Below are 19,525 nucleotides of genomic sequence, written 5' to 3'. Positions count from 1 at the left end.
CTGGTGAAATCGCCGTGTGAGTGATGTGACTGAGTTGTAGGTGTGTAGCAACAGGAATGCTTCGCCAGCATAGACGTTGTATTTCCTTAAATCATTTCTTCACAAAACACAGCCTTTGACCAGACCATGCCCTTGCAAACAGCATTGTTTGTGTCTGTTTTGTTGACAAATCTCTTTATATGCCTACGAAGTTCAGGAAATAGGCTAGTCTTCAGAAGGAAATTACTGAGGAAATGACTCTACAATCACTGTTATATCGCAGATCTAGCCAGGGACAACATTAAAATTCCATCACTAATTGATATTTCAGCTTGAATTTGGACTGAGTTCTCAAAATCAGAATTTAAATGACTTCTAAATTTAAATTTAAATAACTTCTGCTATCCCTTCATCCAAATCTTTAGAAGTGCTGTAAGATATTCAAAGAGGTGACTGTGGTTGGTGTTTCAGGGGACTATTAATGAAATGCCTACGAGTTTTCATTCAAGTTGACAACATTTGTCAGTTATGCATTAGTAGCACCCAAAGGTCAGATGGCTGTTTGATGCCACATGTGAGAAACATGAAAGTTCCTCATCCTGAAGCCTAGGACAACTGTCTGTGCTAAGCATTTCGCATATATCATTATTCCATATATTATTTTTTGCTGACCTAAAACTGAGTGCAGCTGGAAGACCACAATATCCACTGAAGTTGGTTTCAGAGGAAAAAAAAACACCAGTGAATAGGCAGTGAGGCTGATTGCCAGATGATCCTGAAGAGGTATCTTTTTTTGTCAGCATTGAGATACGCTGGGAGGAGTGTCACGGTACTCTGCACACACACAGAAGATTGTGAATAACACACTGATCAGATAAAAATAAAGTCCCATCTTGTGGTGAACTGGGACTTATAGCCCACTGAAATGCAGACAAATCAGTGAAAAGGGATTGCAAATATTGCCTGTTCATCGTGGAATCTGAGATGACATAACGTAACCCTTGCTAAAAAGGAAGTTTAAAATCCCGCCTTATCTTTTCCCAGAACCTTAATGAACTCGCAAAATCCTGACATGCGTCTGACCACAGAAGCGCAAGCCCAATCTTGCTTCATCTTTCAGTTCCATCCAGTTTTAAATAACTCAGTTATCAGCAGTGTTTAGATAGGGAACACTGCAGTACACATGGCTCTTTTACTTTTCAGTGTGGTTTTCTACGCACTGCCACACGCTCAGCCCAGAAGAGCTGGGCCGAATCTGTTCTGCTCAAATCTGTGATAAACCACATCTTCCATTGGTTTTGCTAGGAGGAAAAATATTTTAAGTTTCTCAGAATAACTTGGACATGATAAAAACACACCCAAACTGTGTATGTTCAGGCTACGAACCTCAGTACAGAAAGGAATCGGTTAGATGGCTGAAATAATAGGACTGAGAGGACATTTTATTTTCATTTATCTCTTTCCAGACCTGAAGTAGAAATAGCCAGTGGAAAGCATGCATCTTTGTTGCCCCTTGTAAAAGGAATGGTTTAGTTTATCAAAGTGCATTGCCTTGAGAGCACAGGAGATGCCACAACACATGGTATTAACTGCTTCCTCCACGCTGGTGTGCTGATCATCACCATCACCATTAAAACAGTTAGCTTTTACTCCTTTTCACCTGTGGATCTCAAAGGTTTTCAGTGAAAGGGGGAATTCTTATGGCCAAGGCAAGCAGAGAAATGCTGTCATAATAACAACTTGCTGACAATGCCAGGGATCTTATCTTATAAATGGGTTTTGGAGGCAAAGCAGTCTGCCACATTAATGGAGTTTAAAGCCTCTTCTTGGAGGAACGATGAACAATCCTACCCTGAGGTTCAGATTGCACATCAGGAGAAGTTTTCTCACTGGGAGGGCGTCAGGCACTGGAGCAGGTTCCCCAGGGCAGTGGTCATGGCACCGAGCCTGCTGGAGTTCAAGGAGCGTTTGGACACCGCTCTCAGACACATGGCCTGATTTTTGGGCGGTCCTGTGTGGAGCCAGGAGTTGGACTCAATGATCCTTGTGGATCCCTTCCAACTCAGGATGTTCTATAATTCTGTTTCATGACCGTCTATGTTGTAGGAGCAAACTTAGCATCTCTGGGGATGCCTGTCCAGTGTCTCCCCTGTAATGTGTACTGACAGAGGTTTATGTGCTGGGTGAGGTCCAGGTGCTACCGGAGTCAACATGAGGTCACTGTGGTCAAGACTTTGTCCATTGAGACGTGTGGTTGTTCGTATCAGCAGTGCAAAGTCTGAGAGGCGAACCGAGCCTGGGGCCAGCAAGAGGAACTGCAGCTGGAGACATATGGACTGGCTTCTCGTAGGACTGAAGTTGGCTTCAACGCCTGAAGTTAGTTGTTGTTGAAATGTTGTTTGTAATGGAACTGTCTGCTGCTTGAAACGGAGGAGCACTGCAATCGGGAATGCCTTGCTGCTGAGATTTAGAGATCGTTCATGGCAGCGCATGTTGCATGAAGGCTGAACTCCTGAACTCCTGCTTTGTTTTTGGAGGAAAAAAAAGTTCATTCTACAGGGTTACATGCTTGGAATGCAGACTGCAGATTTCCACACCTGTGTTGTCTGCTGCCACCATCAGATTTATGGCCTGTGCAACTGCGAGTTTCTCTTTGGCCCGGATCTAGAAAAGTACTGTTGAAAAGTCTCAATGGCTGTTTGGGAAACCTGGAGAGCACACAGCCTGCATCACCCCTATCTATCTTGATACCGCAAGAGCCCAGACAGATCAATTTGGCCTCTATAGCAAACAGTTTGACTAAATATTTTTACATTTCTTACATGTGTTTCATTTCAAAACTAAATCCATCAGAAACCCTGAGATCCTGAACGTTTTTAGATGAACTCAGACAAGCATTTCCCAGTGCTGGGTGTAAGTGGCCTGGCCTAACTCAGTGTTTCACTAGCAGGTTTGTGCAAAGGGAGCATCTCTGAGTTGATAAAGATTTAGGCAGAACTTGAGCTGAGCAAGATTTTAAAATAAAAAGTTATTCTCCTTGAGAAGTTTCTAGTCCTCTGCATTGACAGAGAAAGGTTTTCACATTATTTAAGACCCCCCCAAATGCCTCAGCTGCCAAGACTGCAACATTTTTACATTTAGTCGGGTACATATCACTGCATTGAGGACTATCAGGTAACCCCCTTCAGCTGATTCTCAGGTTAAACAAGACGCGTAAGATTTGATCTGTGCTTTTTGTTATTGGTTACAAAAACTTGGACTTCAAGGAAACGGGATTTACCTGTGTAAAGCTCCTGAGTTATTATCCTGCAAACAGATATAAAGGCTATTGCCCAAGCTGCTATTGTTTGTCAGTGGGAACCGAGTCACACTTGGTTGGCGGACAAAAGGCAGTTTCAAGTTTCATTTCTTTAGACAAATGTAAATCCTATAGGTGTGACCCTCTTTAGGCCTACAAAGAGGAAGGAAACTGGTGCTCTGGCTTATTTGGGAGTGGGGCATCGCATATTGCTGTTGAGATTTTCGCCCGTAATTAATCCTACCGGCTTTAGAAGCCAGTCTGATGTTGACTAAAATCTTTGGGAAACTCATGCCAACATTGGTTTTAAAAGTTGAGATTCCAGCTTCTCAGCCTTAAACTGCCGCTGTGTCAAGGCAGCTGGAAATAACATATATCAATCATTTGTCCCTCAGATTGGGAAGGGGGAATCTAAATAAAAGAAAATCCTGAAATATTGCAGCTAGTTCTTCTAGGCCATCATTTCTGCATTTCCTCCAGTTAAACAATATTCAACATTTCGATTCAACTCCAAGTTATCTCCCAGCAAACTACCAAATAACAAGGGAGGAAAGCCAACAGCCAGTTTGCTGTTAAGTAGAATTTCGTAATAATTTCAGCATTTCGGCAGATGGTAACCTAATGTAGGTTCAAGCTCTTTTCTTTCTGTGCAGCCACGTGACACTTAACCAGTTAAAATTTATTAAGGGGTTACAAAACCCAGTCTGCACTCTTCCACGTGGAGGAAATCCTAACCACTGTCTCTCAAATGGTACCGTTTATTCGGAGAATTTCTGACTCTGCATTTCCTCCTTCATTCAGCTGGATTAATTGCCGTGCCGAGAAGTGTTGAGAGCTTTCACCTGCAGTTTTGTTTTGTTACTGATCATTGTTATTACACGCGCATGGATCTCCTGAGCCATAGCTACATATGCAATCTTGCTTAAAATTTTTGTGGAGAGTTTGAAAAAACAAAACAAAAACAAAAAAAAAAAACGTTTTTCACAAAATGCTTATGGCTAGGTAAGCCTTTACCCTTGAGTGTAGACAGAAATACTGCGATGTGGAGACTGATTTACGTGGCCAAGACTCATTAAACAGGCAGTGCCAGAACTAAGACCAGAACTCAGGAGTTGCTGTTTTCGAGGTCCATTCTCCAGCCAGTCAAACCCTATTTCTGGATGGCTAACTAGCATCCAGGATCCCACGCAGATGGCTTTCCCAGTTCACTTTTCACATTGTTACTCAGTCTTTTAAATAATTTCCACCATAGTGCAGGATTGAAGTGGTCTGGAGGACACGGAGAAAGTGTGTTTGGAGCTTTTTACCCTTTGTATTAATAAATCTGCCTTAAAAGCACCCTTCCATATATACCAACCCTGGAGGTAGACTAGACACTTCAGAAAATAAATGCAACACAAGTGACAGGATTAAACACTTTCTAAATACAGTAATAAAATAAACACACCGAGATATTTCACTAGAAGAGTGGGAAAGGCAGTAAGTAGGAAACCATCTGTAATCCTACTGGGAACATTTTAAAAATGAAGGACTTTGGTGTTTTAAAAGGAGCCAAAGGGAAGGTGACCTCCTGGTCACCGGTTAAATGCAATGTTAGTCATTAGTTTTTTCCTTCTGTTTGATTTGACATCCTTTTGGGAGCCTAAATTCTTTTGTCTCGAGGCAACTCTTTCCAGAAGCTCAGTGAATATATGGACCAGGGCATGAAATACCTTTTTGTTCCTGGAAGTGATTACCTGAAATGCATTTGACCCTTTGAAGTTGAGGCACCACCTTTATGGTACTTTCTAGGTACCGAGCAGAAATACCGATCCCATCCAACAGCATCACTAAGAAGGACTTTTCATCTGATTTTTTAAAGACTTATTTTTATCGCTGTGCAAGCTTTGTTCCTCCCTGGCAGAGAAGAAGGAGCTGACTGGTATTAGCTCTTTCTTTCATGGGAGCCGTTGCTGGTTCAGGCTTTTTCCCAGCCTCTCCGAGATAGTTAGTCACCGCTAATCTCGTCCTACTTGACAGTTGTCTGGGCTCAGAAAGCCCCTGTTTGGAAATTGCTCCCTGTCTTCCCAGAAAAGTTTTGGAAGTTTCTCAACTTCCTTCTATGAGAAACCAACCTCAGAAAGTCTTCACTTGAGGGTGGGGACCGCTGCTTGTGCTCCAGTTGTTCTGGCTTTTTTTTTTTTTTTCCGTGGTTTTTTTTTTTTTTCAGTTTCTTTCATAATGTCAAAAAAAAATCCATAGGAGCTGAGTATGTACATGCTGTGGAGATGTCTCTGAGCAGATCCTGCAAACTCGGTAAACAGCAGCAGCTTGCTTTCTGGGCTGTCAACCACGGAGCAGAGTGGCCAGATCAGCAGATAACGTGGAGCAGAGCAGCTTCTTGTTCAGACTTGTGCAGATGTTTACCTGCCGTGGAAGGAAACATCGGAGTAGTTTTTGAGCGTTTGCACTTACAAAGGAAGATCTGATGTTCAGCTGACCGTGAGATTTAGGCAGGAGTGGGTCTTCAAACACTGCAAAATTTGAGTCTGATTGATACTTGGGCATCTCTGTCGTAGATTTGTTTTGACTGGAAGATATGGTCCTGTTTTAAAACTACTGACTTGACTGTCAGGGAGGTCCCATGATAATAAATGCTTGTAGGCATCCCCAAAATATCTAGTCCAGGATTTATGTTAGTGGTCCACCCTATGGCTCAACCTAGCAATTAACCTGCAAACTCCGATTAAGGCAGCCCCACTGAGGTCTCAGGCAGAGCCTGCTGCTGGGATGTGCCAATGGAGAAATGCTGCGGGAAGGTATTTACAACTGAGGCAGCACCGTATCTCTACGAGCCATCTCACAGACTGTCCCAGAGACCAGAACAAAGCTCAGGACGACGTCCCAGGACTCTTTGAGCCTCTAATGCTCAGGCAGTCCTGGCAGGAAGTCTGGTCTGCAGCTGGAGATGCCGAGACTACCTGTCTGCCTGTTTAATGGCCCTGCTGCCCTACAGGAGAAGCCGGTGGGCTGGGAAATCTGGAGCTCTGGAAGAGGTATCTGCCTCTGCAGCCCCAGGACAGCCACGCTTTTTTTGCAGAATAAAGGGCAGGGTGCAAGAAGGCAGAAAAAACCTGCTATTGAGAAGTTAGCCAATAAATACTAGTTCTTTGGCAATCCTCAGTGTCCTGTCTGTCCCTCTTGGCTGTGTATTTCTAAGATTTTAAAAGTAACAACAGCACTGCTTTCCTTCCCAAAACTTTGAGGGACTTTTTTTCGTGTGTTCACAATACCACGTGTGTTTGTAAGTGGAAGGGGAGGCATTTTGGACCTCTAGGAGAAAACCCCACGGTTTAATTTCATCTGTGAGAATCTGCCTGCCATTTCACGAGCTTTCCCTGCTCACTGGTGTGCAGTTATGCTGCTCCAGCTGGCCGGAGCGGTCACTGGAGATTTCAGGGAGGAGAATGAAGGGTTTTGTGTAGCAGGACTTATATTCAAGCTGGAGCCTTATCAGTGAAGACGTCGTGCAAAGGCCAGTTCCTTGGGGCAAGAGGCTAAGAGCAACCTGTGATGCTAAGAAAGCAAATCATTACTTTTTGCAGCAGGTTGTAGGCATTAAAGAAGGGTGTTTTTCTGTAGCTGAAAGCATCTCTTCTTTTTTGTCTTCCCCTTATTCTTTTCCCTATGTGAGCGTGTTGGACTCCACTCAACGCAATGTGACATGGTGACTAGTGTGTCCAGAGTCACTGGTAGGAAATGCTTCAACATAACCATCTGGGACAGCTTCTCTCCAGTTTTGATAATAGAGGGAAAAGTTAACTGGTCTGCCATAAAACAAATAAAGAGAGAAGAGAAAGGAAACCCCATTGCTTTTTGTTAAGGAGGAACAGATGTAGAGCTGTAGCAGCCTGCCAGCTAGGTCAGGTCATATCAAATATTGTGGTTGTTTTCTTGTAGCCTGATCCTCCTTTTGAACTCTCTTTCAGCAATGAAGTTGTAAGGAATGAATTAAAGAAGCTGCCAGCCCTTCCAACACCAGCGCTGAAGGAGCATCCTTCCCTTGCTTACTGGTAACGTATCACTCTGTTGAGCAGCTTTGCAGTGTCTCATCCAGGTCCTAGCTATGGCAATTAGTGACCTGAGGGTGAAGATGGGATGCAGGAATTCCCATCTCCTAGCTCTGGGTCTGACACCAACTCATCGTGTGATTCAGCCCACGTAAATCTACCACCCTGGGCCTCAGTTTCCTCATGTGCCAAATGTCTGCCGTAATGCCTGGCCAGAAAATTCACTGTAAGCATGCAAAATGAAATCAGGGGACCTAATGTGCCATTCCCTTTTCCTGCACTTTATGTCTGTCCAAAGAAAGTGTGACCACAGTTTGAAATGTCGATGTTTTGCACTGTTCTGCATTGGTTTTGAGGGACTGAGGTTCACCTTGCAAGTCCTTTCTGTGTGGCACAGCTGAACTAAAAGGAACGTATTCCTCCTCTTATGTGAACTAGGTGATGGTCAGAGGTAGAGCCTTGTAACTTTAGTTTTTATTGCACTGAAAATAGAATGCAGGGTAGGAGAAAGGCCATAATTAAGTTCTGTATGCCCCACAGACAGCTTCTGTACCACCCCGCCCAGCCCTTTTATCTGTGCAAATAGGAAAGAATTTGGGGAAACACTCTTCATTAACAGGGAGATGCTTTCACTTGATTTCTCTGTTTGTTCCCCTTTCATGTTTGTCTTTAAAGCATTAGGCTATGAGCCTGAGGGGGGGAGTGACCTTCTTTATCTGCTCCTTTTTTAATTCCTGCATCTTGGTAATCTGAGGATGGCAGGGGAAAACAGTTCAGTTCTTACTTTGCCAGGAAGTCCATTCACTTTTCATAGCATGGCTACAATACCAGACTTAGCTGTACCTAGTGTCGAGCCACAGACAAACCAGTCTGTGAGGTCCTTACATCTTCTGAGCACATCAGGAGACAGTCAGAGTCCCAGGCTGAGATTAGGGACATTTATACAAAAGATGTGGATCACCACAGTCTGGAGGCAGAATGATCTCCCTCTTTCAAGCATCTCCTTCATTTTTTCACAATCTAATTCTTCGCTGGATCACAAACATATTAAAAACTAGTCCATTTCCAGCCGGGTCTGTGGCCTGGTCTGACTGACAGGCAAATAGCTCAAAAGCTAAAGGCCACCACAAGAGGAGCAGTGGGAACAACAAGCCATGGACAGGGAAGAAGGCAAACCTGACCCTTCAGCAGCGACACGGAGTGAGGTCTTACTAAAGTGCCCACGGAGTCTTTATTTCAGTTGCCTGTGATAGCATCTGTATACAGGAAAGGGATGACAACCCAGGCGCCTTGTGAGGCTCCATCTGCCCGTCAGGACGTGTCTGCCCCCACTGTCAGCAAGAGTTAGTCAGAACATTTATGTTAGAGACTTCTGCTGGGAAACCCCAGTGAGGTCTGGGACTGCCTCTGTCCCCTCCTTCGGTTTGGGCAACGTTGCGTCACCTGGAGCAAGAAGAGCCACGTGAAAACCTTATGCTCAGGATGCAAGTGTTTACGGTTATACACAGGATACAGCACTTCTTGCAGCTGTACTTAATTCTGGGGGAGTTCCCTTGTGACTGAGAACAGGTCGCAGGTTGGGAAGCTGGCTGTTTCCAACGGGGTAATAAAAGCAGTGGCTACAGTCCTGTGACTCCCTTGTGATTTCACTTCAGTGGCCAGGTCACAGAGAGCTTTTATATACTAGTAGCTCATTATTTTTTAATGGTGGCTTTTTCATAAACAACCCCTGAAATGCTGAACGCTCACAAGAAGAGGCTGCTGGTGAATCAGACAAAAAGCTCAAACTTCGGTGATCTAAGAGGGCAAAATTTTAAAAAATGTAGCTACCGTATCCCTTCTCATTTGCATCTCACACAGATTGAATACCGGATACAAATTTTATCCTGTCCCTTTCTATGTGCAATTAGTTTTATGCTCCAGTTCTTCAGTATTAGGACAAAGCAAGAGCAAGTGAATTTCCAGCTCCAGAAAGGAACATTTAAAATATCAGAGGTGGGACACATAATTGTTCTAGTTTAAAACAAACCTACAAAAGAACCCTATACTGTATTTACAACTGCGTCAAAAAATTGTCTGAAATGGACTAAGAGGTGATGATATGGATGTTCGGATAGATACTATGATACCTTTAGTAAGCTAACTGTCCTAGATCTTCATGAAGTAATATACCATTTCTGTCACACCATGAAAAAGCATCACCCGTTGCTCCTATCAAGTGTAGTAAGACCAGCAGGATGAGTCCTGGACTCTTCGCTGCAGTGAGGTCTGAAGGGAGACAGTCTGTGGCCCCCAGCTCCTCCCCCATGGAGTCTCCAGGTTGCCCACCCTTGCTGCAGGCCTTTCCACTGTAACCTCTCCTTGGAGATTTGCAGGCATCACAACAAAGATGAAGGCTGTAATTTGTGTAGCATGGAGTTGCTGTTTCCAGCTCTCTGTAGCTTAAGACGAATCAGTTACACATCTTGTTCTCAAGCGTCTCCATAGCATCGCTGATTGAAGCAAGAAGGGTGGCTTTTTTTGTTTTACTTGTAAATGAAAGCTGAGCTTCTGGTCCTCCCACACAGTCCAGGAACTGAGGCCCTGAGTTTTGATTTCTCTTGCCCATGCGTGGAAACAGCTCACAGTATTTATTATTTTAGATGCAAAACTAGTCACGGTGAGACTGGAGAAAATCTTTAGTAAGTGTGTTAGTTCACAGTGCTCCTTTGCAGCTATTGTCATTGCATTTTATCTCAATCCAGATCCTCCCAAGCAAGCCAGCTCAGTACTAAATTGCCAGCAAGAACACAAGAGCAGAGACGATGGCACAAAAGTGGATGCTAGAATTGGATTTTCAGCTAACCAGGGGGAAGCCAGACTTCTCCTGGCTTCCAACAGACTGAGTGCAAACTTGTTTTTAGCAACCTTAAGCATCAGCATTCCCAGAAAATCTAACACTGAAAATATCAACTGGAAATCACAAGTTTCTCTTATACAATACAGACCACAGGCTCTGATCATCCTCTTGATCCCACTGGCTCAAGAGATGCTCTGCTGGATTCAGTGGGGCAGTATTTGGCTGCACAAATCATTGCAAATAGAGATATTGTAAGTTTGAGAATATCATCAAAATAGAAAAATCAGGTTGGAAACAGAATCACAGTAAGGTGCAGCGATGAGTTGATAGCTATTTAAAACAGCTCAATGTGCTGAGAAGAGAGGGGAGAAGCAAATACCTTAGAAAAACTGGATCTGGTGATAAGAAACTCTGGCCCTGCATTTGCTTGCAAATTGTCTGCTGTCCAGTTCTGTAGGCTGCTGGGACAGAAGGGATTTGTTGCTAGTTCTTAATATCTTTATCAGAGTTATCTGCTGCAAGATATCATCCAAGAATTAATTTTCGGAGCTCGGGGGGGAACGTTTTATGAACTGATAAACAGGCAGTAGTGCTCCAGCCTCCCCCATGTCTCCCCATTAGCTATGAATGAGTTTCTGTGTCGCTGGCACAGCAACCAGCCAGAGCTGGGCAGGAGGAGACATCAGCTGGTGGTCCAGGCAGCGTCCCAGCTCTCTCCCAGCTGTCAATAGCAGCACGGCAGCTGCTCGGAGATGAACAGCTGAAATGATAGGGGAGAAGGTCTGTAAGCTCTGTTAATGCTCTGTTCTGACCCGTGAATGATTTTCCTTGTTTTCCCTGGCACATGCTGGGCTTGCCCCTCCACCGCAGAGCTGGAGGCAGAAAGTGACCTCTGGACTGCACGATCGTCCTTGCACAGGGCTGCGGGGATGAAAAAGGAGCCCAAAGAACTATTTGAGGAGCGACTGTCAGGCAGCTAGGGTGGGATTCATCTGAGCATGAACATTTCTCCAGTGTAGACCGTCTCCAGCTCAACTAGGGGCCCTCTGCTCCCTTTACTGTCAGTGGGGAGAAGCAACAACAACCTCTTCCCGTCCATTGCACGGATGGTGCTCTGGAGCACCCGTTTTTTTCCCCACAATGGGACTAGCTCAGTGCTATAGAAAGGTGAGAGGCAGTATGTTCCCATATTCATGCCTTAATTGATAATTCAGGCTTTATTTTATTTATTTATTGTCCAAAAGAAAGTAGAAATGAGAATAATGCTCATCTAGCATTTAGCACCTGTAGACCTCAAAACATTACACAGCAGAAAGGAACATCAGCAGTATCCCAACAGGGCAGTGGAGGCATAGGGAGTGTTGCCTGTATTTCTTTAGGGAAACAGAGTCTGGACTATCCCACATCTTTTAGGATGGTTTGTGAACATAATTTTATTCATCCAGCTGTTCAGGAGGGCTCCCTGACATCCAATCTATTCTTTGAAGGAAATAAGCCATCAACTGTCTTTCCTACCAGAGGAGTATGGTTTAGGAACATACCCAGTACCTTATAATAATAATCATCTGTGGGAAAGCAGAGCCCATCCAGAATCACATGAGGTAACCAGCAGGCAGGTGCACCTATCCACTCCTTGAACGGCACCAATATGAGAGCTTGATCTGCACCATAAAATGCACAGAACAGAAACCAAAGCTAAGACTGTTTTCTGCTGGAGAAACTCCACTGGTTTCTGAGAAGTCACTCCTGGTTTGTTCCTGTCTGAGACAGAGAGGAATTGCATCCACATGTAATTGTGGGTTTAAGAGGTAATTTCAAAGGGCTGTAAGCCCTCTCTGTCCATCTTTTTTATTAAAAATGATGGGGTTTGGAGATCTTCCAGTACTGAACACTCATGTAATTCAGTTACTTCTCCAAAAGTAATCCTGTTTATGATAATCGTAGCAGGAGAGCTGGGTTCTGCCTTCTTGTGCACGCCCATAACATCTGTGGAACTTGCTCAGATCAGTGGGCTGGATATGGTTTCATAGCTGTTGAATTTCCTTACGGATATTTTCTAAGCATTAAAATTATTCTGAGGGTCTGCTCTGAATCATCCTGTGCTGTCTACACTGGAGTTGCTGTTCCTCTGCCTTCTCCCCTGCATTACCAGGGACAGACTCTCAGTCCTCAGCTCCCGTGCCATCTGTGCACAGAGCATCATATCGTGTCACAGGGCACAATGTCCTCCCTGTGCCATCACAGAACTGAGCATCCTGTGCGTGAAGTCACAGCAGGCGCTGAGTGGCCTCTGCCTCTGACATCACTGAGGGCATTATGGCTGGTGTCTGGGCTCAGGGGAGCATCTTTCTAGCAGAGATTCTAACAGCAAAAACAGCTTCAGTTCTGCCTGGGGAAGGATTACCACATCTTGGACAACCATGTGGTTGCCCTTAAGGGTCCATCTAGACCTAGAAAATGCAGGGAGGGAGCAATGCTCGTTCACGATGGCCCAAACCACACGCAGCATGATGGCATTAGCTAGCCACCTGGTGCCACTGGAAGCTCGTGCAGTGCCAGGTGGGGAGGGCAGAAAGGTGACATACAGGCAGTTCAGGTTTCCTTCCTCTTGCCCTAGTAAGTTTTGTAATGTACCTCTGGGAGACTCAGCAGACTCCTTGTTCTTGGAGTTACAAGATGAGGAGCAAGAGATTGGGTTTAGAAATGAGGACTTGGGCATTCTGCCATGCCAATGAGCAGAGCTGGTCCTGTGGGCATTACATTGCTGGAAATAAGAAACAAAGTCAGAGCAGCCTGAAAGTACCAAGCCTGTAGGCTGTGATGAGTTGCATGGCTGTAGATCAAGCAGAATGCTATTAAAATCAAAAGAGAGAACCATGAACCTTTGCAAGGAGAACCTTGGCTTATGCTTTGCCATGCTGTGACCTTGCTGACACATGATTGAAAGCATCGAATCGCTCTGGTTCTGTGCTCATTCACCAGAGAACAGGAATGAGATTCCTTAAAGGTGAGCATAGAGATGCCTCTGTCATCTGGGTCATGCTGACCTACTCTTGGGTGTTGCATCTCTGCTGTGTAGAGGTGAATGTATGCATTTATCAAACACACGTAGAACTGTTCTCCACTGGCACAGAACACCCTCCTTCTGTACCATGAAACTCTCTTAGTCTCCAAAGCAGCACTGGGAATGGGCCCTGGCCCATGCTAACTGCCAGCACATGGCCAAGTGTTGCCTGAGGGAATGCAAGTTAATATAACCAAAAATATGCAACGGCACATCAATACTTAAACAGTAAAGGGACCCAACTTTGAGTGGCTTGGACACATTCCCTGCCACAGACATTGCCTCCGTGTACGTTGGGAGTTTAACTCCTTGCTGAGGGAGATGGCTCCAAGAGTACTTCCACTAGTGCACTAGTGCTCCTGTACATGGTTTTGTGCTGTTGCAGTGAGGATTAATCTGTGAAGCTTAGGGCTGTTAGTGGCCACCAATTTCAGAAAGCTTTGCTCACTAAGAGAACTTGGTGGGCTTGGAAAGAAGTGGCACCAGCTAGGGTAAAGCTAAGCCTGAGAAGCAAACATCTGTTTGCCATGCTCTGCAACGTTGTAGGCACCATCTGTAGATAAGGAGAGTAAAGTGGAGAGGGTGTGGAGTGTGTACAAATAGATACGGAGGTTGTGAGTAAAAAAAGGTTCTTCCAGAAAACGAATGCTTAGCAATGCAGTTTTATTCTCAGTCTGTGAGTCCCCCTTGTTTTCCCTGAGTGACATCAGGATCCATCATCTAGCAGTTTTGCTTGGCATCTTTTGATTCCCTCAGTTGGTAGCTGTGTTAACAGAAATACCTCTTCACCTTTGGGCATGCTTCTTAGTCATGACACTGCCATCAAATATAATTTCTAATTTCTTCTTTTCCAGTGAGGACCGAGTCATTGAACATTACAAGAAACTAAATGGTCAGACAAGAGGTCAAGCAATTGTAAAGTAAGTGAAATAAAAGTGACTTGTGGTGGCCTTTGTTTTATCAGGAAATATATACACTGGCCTGTAAAACCAATATGTGACTATGCCTCCCATCTCATCTAATGCTTTATTTTTTAAGTAGTTATATACTTCTTATTTAAGCACTTCTTTTCAGATCATTCTCTCAGCTTCTCAGACACGTTATTCTCTTATGTGTTGTTTTGCAGTTACATGAGCATTGTAGAATCCCTCCCAACATATGGAGTGCATTATTACGCAGTAAAGGTACGTGCTACAAATGAGGTTTATTTATTGAATTAAACTGACTTCGGAGAGGAAGGGGGAGAGGTGCAAATAACCATCCTGCTTTCAGAGTACAATACGCTATTGCTAAAGACTTGTTTCACTTCCTGTAGTAGGATAAACTTATTTCAACTGAGTAGCGAATGTTTGGTAAATATAGCTCCCAAGAGGAAAATCCTGTTCTTCAAGATAAAACTCTCACAGTCTTTCTGTTGTGCTAGAGATGTTCAGCTCACAAGCAACAGCAAGCTCTGGTGATGCCAGTGAACCAGCACCAAAGGGACCAGCAGCCACTTTGCTGGCAGACTCAGTGTTTTACTCCTTTTCGTAGTTCCACGAGGTCGGATTTTTCCTAACCTGCACATCCAAGAGCAACTAACTAGCGCCAGCAATAATCTGCGGACACCAGCTCCCTTCACTTGAGATATAGGTAGATGGATACAGTTATAGTACATCTTTTTAATGCCAAAGCACTAGACTGTATTCTAGGGATGACATGTTCCACGCCTCCACCCACAAAACCATTCTCTACTTCTAACTGTGTGAATTTCATGCAGGTATTCCTGAAATTCCTTATTTCATTTGTTTAGTGATTTATCACCAAATCTTGCAGTCTCATACTATTATCACTGGTTCCCTACCTGACCAGCTGTGTAGGGTTATTATTTTTCTTAAGCAGAGAAATCAATAAGCATATAGAGAAAGCTAGATCCACACCCCCCACAGCATATTCCCCCATTTATCACCCCTGAAGTTTTGATATGTTTCATCATTATCTCTCTGCACAGATCATATGGTTTTGCATACATCTCCCACACATGGGCTACCATAAAAACACAAATATCTGACAGTACCTGTCTCAGGGAGATGTGCTTTCCTGGTCTGTTCCTGCTAATGTGCAAGGAATTTTGCGAAACACATTAGCCTCATCTTTTACCAGAGGCTAGGGTCACTCCAACAGCCTCTACATCTCTTGGACTACTCCAGACCAAGGAAGATCGGATGGATTGGGCTGCATGTCTAAGCCTGCAAACTCTTGAGAGCTGTTCCAGTGAACTCTCCATGATCAGTAAATGCCAGTGAGCATCAGTGAGGCAACAAATATTGCACATAATAGGTTTTGCTTCTGCTTGATGTGGGGGTTTTGGTTTAGCTGGGTTTTACCCTGCCTTTCTTTATCACATTAACAGAACAGATGTAATTTCATTGAGGACTCCAGTTCAGTAAATTGCTAAGGGGCTAGTATCAGATATCAGCCATTACTCCACAAGGCCATTTTATTGCACACTCAGACACAAAGCAGTTGGGTCCAAGCCTGTCAGACCTTATCACTTGGTAGCTCTCAGATCCCATTACTGCTTCATTTTCAAGATTAATGCTAAAATCCCTCCACATAATTCAAGTCAGCTGGCTGATTCTCTTTCCTTCCTCTCCGATCTCTGAGTGTTTGGACTGAATAATTTACAGGGCAGAGAAAGAGGATGTACCGCTGCACAAGGGACTAATGCCAAACCTCCCCTGGCAGCATTTTGAGTAACTTGATCGCAGGTGATGCATTCTAAATGGTTTTAGATGTCATAGCTACAAGTGAAAAAGATCTCTCTTTAATACCAAGGAGCTTTGCGACTTGAGGTAATTCAGCCAGGGCCATTTAATGGCACCCATGACATTCAAGGACATTGCTTAGAAACAAATATTTACCTTGAAAAACAACCCAGGAAATCTCCAGCATTTCCTCTTCCCATTCAATTTAGCTCTATTTTTTTCTTTCAGGACAAGCAGGGAATTCCTTGGTGGTTAGGACTTAGCTACAAAGGAATTTTTCAATATGACTACCATGACAAAGTGAAACCAAGAAAGGTAAGTGTTTACTTTTCTGTTAAGGTCTGGGCTTGCCTCTCATGTTATAGCTTGAATTGAGGGTGTGATGTATGGCAAGTGCTGGCATTGATTCTTGTGATTTTGAAGGATGTTAAGTTTCTCCCAAACTTTGAATATCTGCAGAGAATCAATGGACAAAAGGAGCTCTTCACTTATTAAATGCTGTGGTGTGGGGGGACATTTAATCTTGTGCCTTATCCTTCTTCATAGCATGGTTCATAAGACATAAATGGGAACAGTAGGACTGATGCTCTCAGGTGGTGCTGCAGACCTTTCAACCTGGTAACTGTGGTGGGACTGAAGGTGCTTAGCTGACCTAAGCACCTTCTAACAGTCTGTTGTCAAGCCATAAATAGTCTGAGAGAGGGGGAGGGAAGACGAGACAGGAAAGCTTCTTCCATGTATTACAAAAAGAAAAGATCACATGGTTCTCCCCAGAGTAGCATTACATTTGACAAGCAACAATTTTACCAGCTGAAGAGTTAATGTCAAGCTAATGGGGCAAGAAGACTTTCATCACATGCCTAAAGAAAATGCATTAAAAGGTTTCTGTCCAGTATCTGATTTGTTTAGGAACTTTACTTTGAGACAGTTCACAAATCAAGGCGGAGCACATGAAGATCTGTTCATAAAACTAGTGCTTAGTCATTGATGACTGGCTGTTCCGGTGTCTTTGTTGCTATTTTTAGTGAGACTTTCAACGCATCTGAAAATCAGGGTTTGTCTCAGTCCTACCAAGCTGCTTTTGAGAAATCCAGCTACCCAGTTCATTTGGGAGGAGAATGGTTTTGATCTCCTGAGTTCACCCAACCAGGCAGACCCATGTGTTCTGATATTGCTACATGGGATGCAATCTAGTACCAAAAAAGCTCATCTCTGAGCCCATACCCTGCAGGCTGGTATGCACAGTGTATTAGCAACAGTATTCGTTGTATTGAAAACCTGTGGAGATGTCAGGAGAAAAGGTCTGAGGCTTGCTTGCAGGCGACTGTTCAGAACTGGAAGATTCAGAGCAACTAGGCAGCTCTTCTGGAGATGAAAATGCTGAATTAACACATTGCATTTATCCTTGCATCATCTCTGTGCCAAGGTGTCCCCTTCCCTTTCTTTTACCTCCTCTAATCACATACAAGTTATACATTGCCTGGTCCTCAAGGATAGCATCTTCTGTTAAAATAAACTAAAAGCAAGGGTTTGGTAGAAAAAATAACTGCTAAGGAGGCAGCAGGTGGTGGTAGGCTCTTTGATTAACCTTTTATTCACTGAAGGATATTCACAGGGCTTTTTACTCACTGAAGGAGTGAATGAGGATGAGCGGAGGAAGGAGCATCTGTGCTCTAAAAGACATATCTGTTTGGGATCAATCATTACCTGCAGGGCAAGTCGTACTCACACATGATAAAACATGCCTAGACTAGATGTTTGCACCCACACATCTCCAACAGTGCCAACCCCCTAGGGAAGATATGTCCTTAAGACACGCCTTCAGAGGTCAGTCTTAGTGACAGAAACATTTCTTTGGAGGAAAACAGTGCCTTGCCATGGCAGGACCCAACCATTCAGAAGCTATAGCATTTTTTATCAGCCCTGATGGGATGAGGGGGTTAGGGGAGAGCATCGGAAGAAAGAAGAAAGGAGTCTAGGTACTCCAGCTTCATGAGATAAGACATCCATTTCCACCTGAAGAGTCAAATCTCCTTTCTTGGCTTCTCTACTTTTTTCTTGGCTTCACATGGCGAGCTGGTCTGTAGCACTGGATTTAGAGCTTGAAAGCATGTTGGCTGGGCTCTCTGTGTTCCCCCTAACCTATCTCTAGCTCTTGCATTGCCTCTAGAATCAGAAAGACTGTAGGCATCTCCCACCCTTTTTCTCCAAGCATAATCCTAAAAACTAGGGTTTTCTCTTTATTCAGATTTTTTTTTCTCAGCAAATTATGTTTGAAATCCAGGAAACTACAAACATTAACACCACCTTATGTATAAACCACTGAGAATTTCTGCAGCTTAGCAGAAGTGGTCACAAATGTGGGAGGGAAGGCTGGGTGGGAGGGGAGAGTAGGAATTTCCAGGCTCGAATTTGTTCATTGCCACAATCCAGAGACAACAGCAGTGAAAAGGCAGCCTAAATGAACATGATGATGATCCTCTCTAACCCTGTATATTAGCAGGGATATTCCAAAATGCACAGCCTAAAGCAGGGACAGGACATGTACAGAGTGGCTGAGGCTTCAAAATTTCGCTCGTGTGCTTTTACCCTCGGTAGACCAAGTATAAAAGACTTCTTACCCCACGCAGGTGGTAAAACCCTCTGGCAAGAGCAACCCAACTGCCTCAGTGAAGCGCAGTGTTTAATTCTCTGGTAATTAAATTGTAAAATTGCACTTGATAACCCTGGTATCTGGGAGCCTACCATAGGATCTGGTTCATTTCACTGTACCAGAATGGGCTGGTTCAAGTCTCCGCTGTGCAAAGGGGAGGGGCAAGCTTTGATGTACTTTTCTGCAAGGTAAAATTAGAGGGGAGGAGGGAGTAGATTATGTCTTTTCTGATATTTATCATTTCATCCCCGCACATTGCCAACACCAGAAACAAACTGAAAAAATGCAACGGAAAAATAAGTCTCCCTGGAAGAAACACAAGCAGAAAATTGTAGGGAGAAACCAGCTGAAAGCAAGACATATATATTAAATGCATACAAAAACCTTGATTGTCTTATAAGGGAGATGGTAATGTTTTTCTATGATGTCATCCTAGATAGATTTCCATGCTTAGTGTGTTTGCAAGTGAAACTGTAACCCACACTAAGCAGCTGAGCCTATCTCGGGCGATCCCATTAGCAGGCAGTCAAAACCATGTTTTTATTAAATTGCTGAAGTAAATCAGCCACGTGTCTCCAGAAAGCTAACTAGGTTTGTCAGCGAGTTGGATGAGTCCAGAGAGGAGAATTGGCGCTGACATTGGGCCAGAACCTGATCTTGCTGGCAGTAGAGGCAGAAGTCCTCCAGCATTACTGGGGGCGCAGCTGAGATGGGTATCTGGCACCTAGTTTGAGGTGGTTCAGACAGGAATGCAGGGCTATTAAACTGGAATGCAGCTTGTGCTGGGCTGCAGAGCCTAATGTGACTCTGTGCTGCTATTTTTATGTTCCCTCCTGCCTCATTCTGTGGGAGCCCCAAAGCTAACCAAAGCCATCACTTTGAGGCATATCGTTCTC

The 19,525-nt window shown here is 44.1% G+C and overlaps 1 protein-coding gene across 10 annotated transcripts in view; it reads left to right on the top strand.

Annotated features, from left to right (window-relative positions):
• Positions 1 to 19,525, top strand: part of FRMD4A (FERM domain containing 4A) — a 208,531-nt gene that overhangs the window by 138,798 nt on the left and 50,208 nt on the right. For all 10 annotated transcript variants that reach the window (XR_004779106.2, XM_035549545.2, XM_035549542.2 and 7 more), the window contains exons 8-11: positions 7,246 to 7,329; positions 14,084 to 14,149; positions 14,356 to 14,413; positions 16,205 to 16,291. Coding sequence is in view for 9 of the 10 variants with exons in the window: in XM_035549545.2 (XP_035405438.1) it covers positions 7,246 to 7,329; positions 14,084 to 14,149; positions 14,356 to 14,413; positions 16,205 to 16,291 (295 nt within the window). In the remaining variant the exon portion in view is untranslated. The remainder of the gene's footprint in view (positions 1 to 7,245; positions 7,330 to 14,083; positions 14,150 to 14,355; positions 14,414 to 16,204; positions 16,292 to 19,525) is intronic.

Source organism: Cygnus atratus, chromosome 1, assembly GCF_013377495.2.
Source record: "Cygnus atratus isolate AKBS03 ecotype Queensland, Australia chromosome 1, CAtr_DNAZoo_HiC_assembly, whole genome shotgun sequence".
NCBI lineage: Eukaryota > Metazoa > Chordata > Aves > Anseriformes > Anatidae > Cygnus > Cygnus atratus.
The sequence above is the reverse complement of the archived record's forward strand: the minus strand, read 5'-3'. Positions and strand labels throughout refer to the sequence as shown.